General features: G+C 62.4%; 1 protein-coding gene across 1 annotated transcript in view; it reads right to left on the reverse strand.

Moving 5' to 3' along the window:
- SDK1 (sidekick cell adhesion molecule 1) overlaps positions 1-3,028 on the reverse strand; it is a 455,450-nt gene that overhangs the window by 50,519 nt on the left and 401,903 nt on the right. The window contains exon 40 of the mRNA XM_015565152.1: positions 784-970. Within this exon, the coding sequence (XP_015420638.1) occupies positions 784-970 (187 nt within the window). The remainder of the gene's footprint in view (positions 1-783; positions 971-3,028) is intronic.

Consider the following 3,028-nt stretch of genomic DNA (forward strand, 5'->3'; position numbering starts at 1 on the left):
CCGGGTGAGGCCCCCCCCGGCCGCCCCCAGGTCTGCTCCGCACGTGGCCTGTCTCAGCTGCTGTTCATGCGGCCAGCCACGTCCCCAGGAAGCACGAGGCTCGGGAGGTGCTAAACTCACTGATGGCAGGGAGCCCCGAGGGAGTGGGACTTCATCCCACAGCCCCCTAACTTCACTCCCCCCCCTGGACTCCAGGATCCTACCAAGAGCCTCTTAGAGCTCCCGGGCCCTGGGCCAGGCTGCCGACCCCTCGGTTCCCTGACCCGCGTCAGGTCCAGGCGCCAGGAGACTAGAAGCACTGGGCCAGCGGGCGGCACTCAGAGCCCACACTGCGCCCTGCGTGTGACGGGATCCTGGACCCAGCGGGGCGTGCGCCTGAGACGCTGGTGAGCTGCTCTAAGGGGGGTGTGGTCTGTGGCCCCCACACTCAGGGGAGTGAGTGCCTGACACACTGGCCTGGGTGCCGCCCTCAGGAGCGCACTCCCAGTGACGAGAGCATGCCAGCAGGGAGGGGGGCGGGCTGGTGGTTCCCCTAAGGGCCTGGCTCGGCCCAGGTGACCCTGGAGGGGCACGCGGCACGCACATCTGGCTAATGGCTATGGGGCCCCACTGCTGAGCAGCCGACCAGGCCCTGGGGCAGCCATGGAGCCAGCCCTACGTGCTGCCTCCTGCCCCGCGGCTGTGTCCGGGCCTGGGACGGGCAGGGCTGTGGGACAGACAGGGGCTGCTCTCACGAGGGGGCCCAGCAGAGGCAGGAAGAAAACGCCCGGCCGCCTCTCCTACCCGCCTGGTGGGTGCGCCCCGGCCGGGGCTCGCTCCTGGGCCCGTCTCCGGCGGCGTTGAAGGCGGAAATGCTGACCAGGTAGCGGGAGTGGCTGGTCAGGTTCTTCAGCTTCACCACGGTCTCCGGCAGGAACAGCACCTTCACCTTCTCCGTGTCGTTCTGGCCGCCCGCCTCCCAGTAGTAGATCTGCAGAGAGAGCAGGGGTCGCAGGCGGCCTGGGCGGGGCCACCCTTTCCAGCCGGGGGAGGGGAGCCACGAGGGGGCCTGCGTGCACCCCTGCGTGCAGCTGTGCTGAGTGGGAGGGCAGAGGGGACCTTCTCCTGAAGAATCGGGGGCAAGAAGACAGAACACGGACAACAACCGGGGGGCACAGCCCTGTGGGGACAGCCCACACTGGGAACCACCCTGGAGAGGGACGGGGGACAGGGAGGGGCACTCTGGCTCCAGGGGGCTTCGGGGGTCTCCTGGCCTCAGCTCTCTACGCAGAGCCGGACTGAGCAAGGAGCTGCCTGCCCCGGGGAGCCTAGCTCTACCCCTTCGTCACCCAGCTCTCCTTGGCCCCGCCTGCTGCCTTTCTCTTATCCCGTCTCTGAATCTTTAGCAAATGTGGACCCATAACACTGTGGTGCAGTGGTTCTCAGAGTGGGGTGCCTAGGAACCACACCCGGGGGAACTTGTTAGGATGCAAATTCTCGGCCCCACCCTGGACCGATGAAGTCAGGAGGCTCCTGCACCATCCACGGGGGCCGCGGCAGAGCTGGGATGGGAACCTGTTCTCTCAGGGTTCTGTCTGATTTCCGGCAAAGCCCCCGGAGACTCCCCAAGTGTGTGTGTGTGTGTGTGTGTGTGTGTGTGTGTGTATTCTTCACGTGATACAACAAAAATTGCAATGAGATCCAGGAAGTTTTATGTCCAATTGAAAAGGAAGGAGGCTTTTTATTTTGTTTGTAATTTTGCCTATTGCAAGTCACTTCCCTTCATTGAGCCTCAGTTTCCTCATCTGTAAAATGGAGCTAGTACTGACTTGGCAGAATCATTGTGAGGTGTCAATCAAATGTGGTACAAAATACCAAGATGGGGCCTGGCACACAGTAGGCGCCATATGAACAGCTCTGTTATTGTGATGGAGCCCTTGTTTGGGGAGGTTTATGCAGGGGGATCACCATGGCCTGAGCCTTCCTGCAGGACACAGAAGCAGCTGACACTGGATCTGTCCCGTCACCTGAACTCGCCAGTAATTTATTGATGCTGGATGCTGGCACCTAGCAGCTTGCGAACGCAGCGCCTGCTCCCACCACAGGGCCAGGGCCCAGGCTCTGGGCGGCGTCTCCAGACCAGGCTGCCTCCGGGAGGGAAAGGCCCAGGCTCCATCTCCACGCGCTCCTCCGTGAGGTCCTGTGACCCCCAATTCTGAGGACCCGGCCTCACTCCTCCCCTCCGTCCTCCGGGCGGGGGGGACATCACAGCCAGCATCTCCACCCCGAGCGGCTGTTGGGAAGCTGGGGTGACATCTCCCCACACCGGGCACTCGGCAGGACACCTGCCTCTGGGACCCCCTTGCTCTTCTGTCCTGGCACCCCCTCTCCCCCCCTGTCCTGGCACCCACAGTGACACACCTGCTGGAACCCACATGTCCCGGGGGTGCTAGGACCCCTCACCGCCTGCAGCTCGGCCTGGGGCCCAGGAGCGTGGCCTGCGGACTGGAGTCTGGTTTCAGGCCGTACATGGAAACCGGAGGCAGTGGCTCTGGGGGCAGACAGCCCAGCGCCCGGGCGCCCGAGCCTTCTTGGGAGAGAACGACCTTCACGGCCGCCCCTCCCCCGAGCCCCCTCCACGTGGAATGAAATAGTAATTAACACCGCGCAGCCTGACACCCACATTTGTTTTGCTCTAACTGCGGCGCGGCAGCCCCGCCTCGTGGAAATGTTAATAACCGCGCCAGGTTGTTGTGGCAGATGCTCGGCCTCATTATCAGAACTTCTTATTTACCGCTCCATTAGACAGAGAACCGCACAAAACAATTCAATCAAAACTAACTGGGGAGTTTCAGCAGCCACATTAATAACCCAAAACATAAATAAACTTAATGTCTTCTGCATGTTTGCCATCGGCAACTCTATCGCAGAATTACTGTCGCGCAATTAAAACGTGGGCGACATTGAGCGTGGCCGTCACCTGCTGTGGGCGAGGCCCCCACCCCGGTTTCCTTCCAGAGGCACCTGAAGGCGCAGCGGGGAGAGGCCC

The sequence above is a fragment of the Myotis davidii genome, unplaced genomic scaffold, assembly GCF_000327345.1.
Source record: "Myotis davidii unplaced genomic scaffold, ASM32734v1 scaffold399, whole genome shotgun sequence".
Lineage (NCBI taxonomy): Eukaryota > Metazoa > Chordata > Mammalia > Chiroptera > Vespertilionidae > Myotis > Myotis davidii.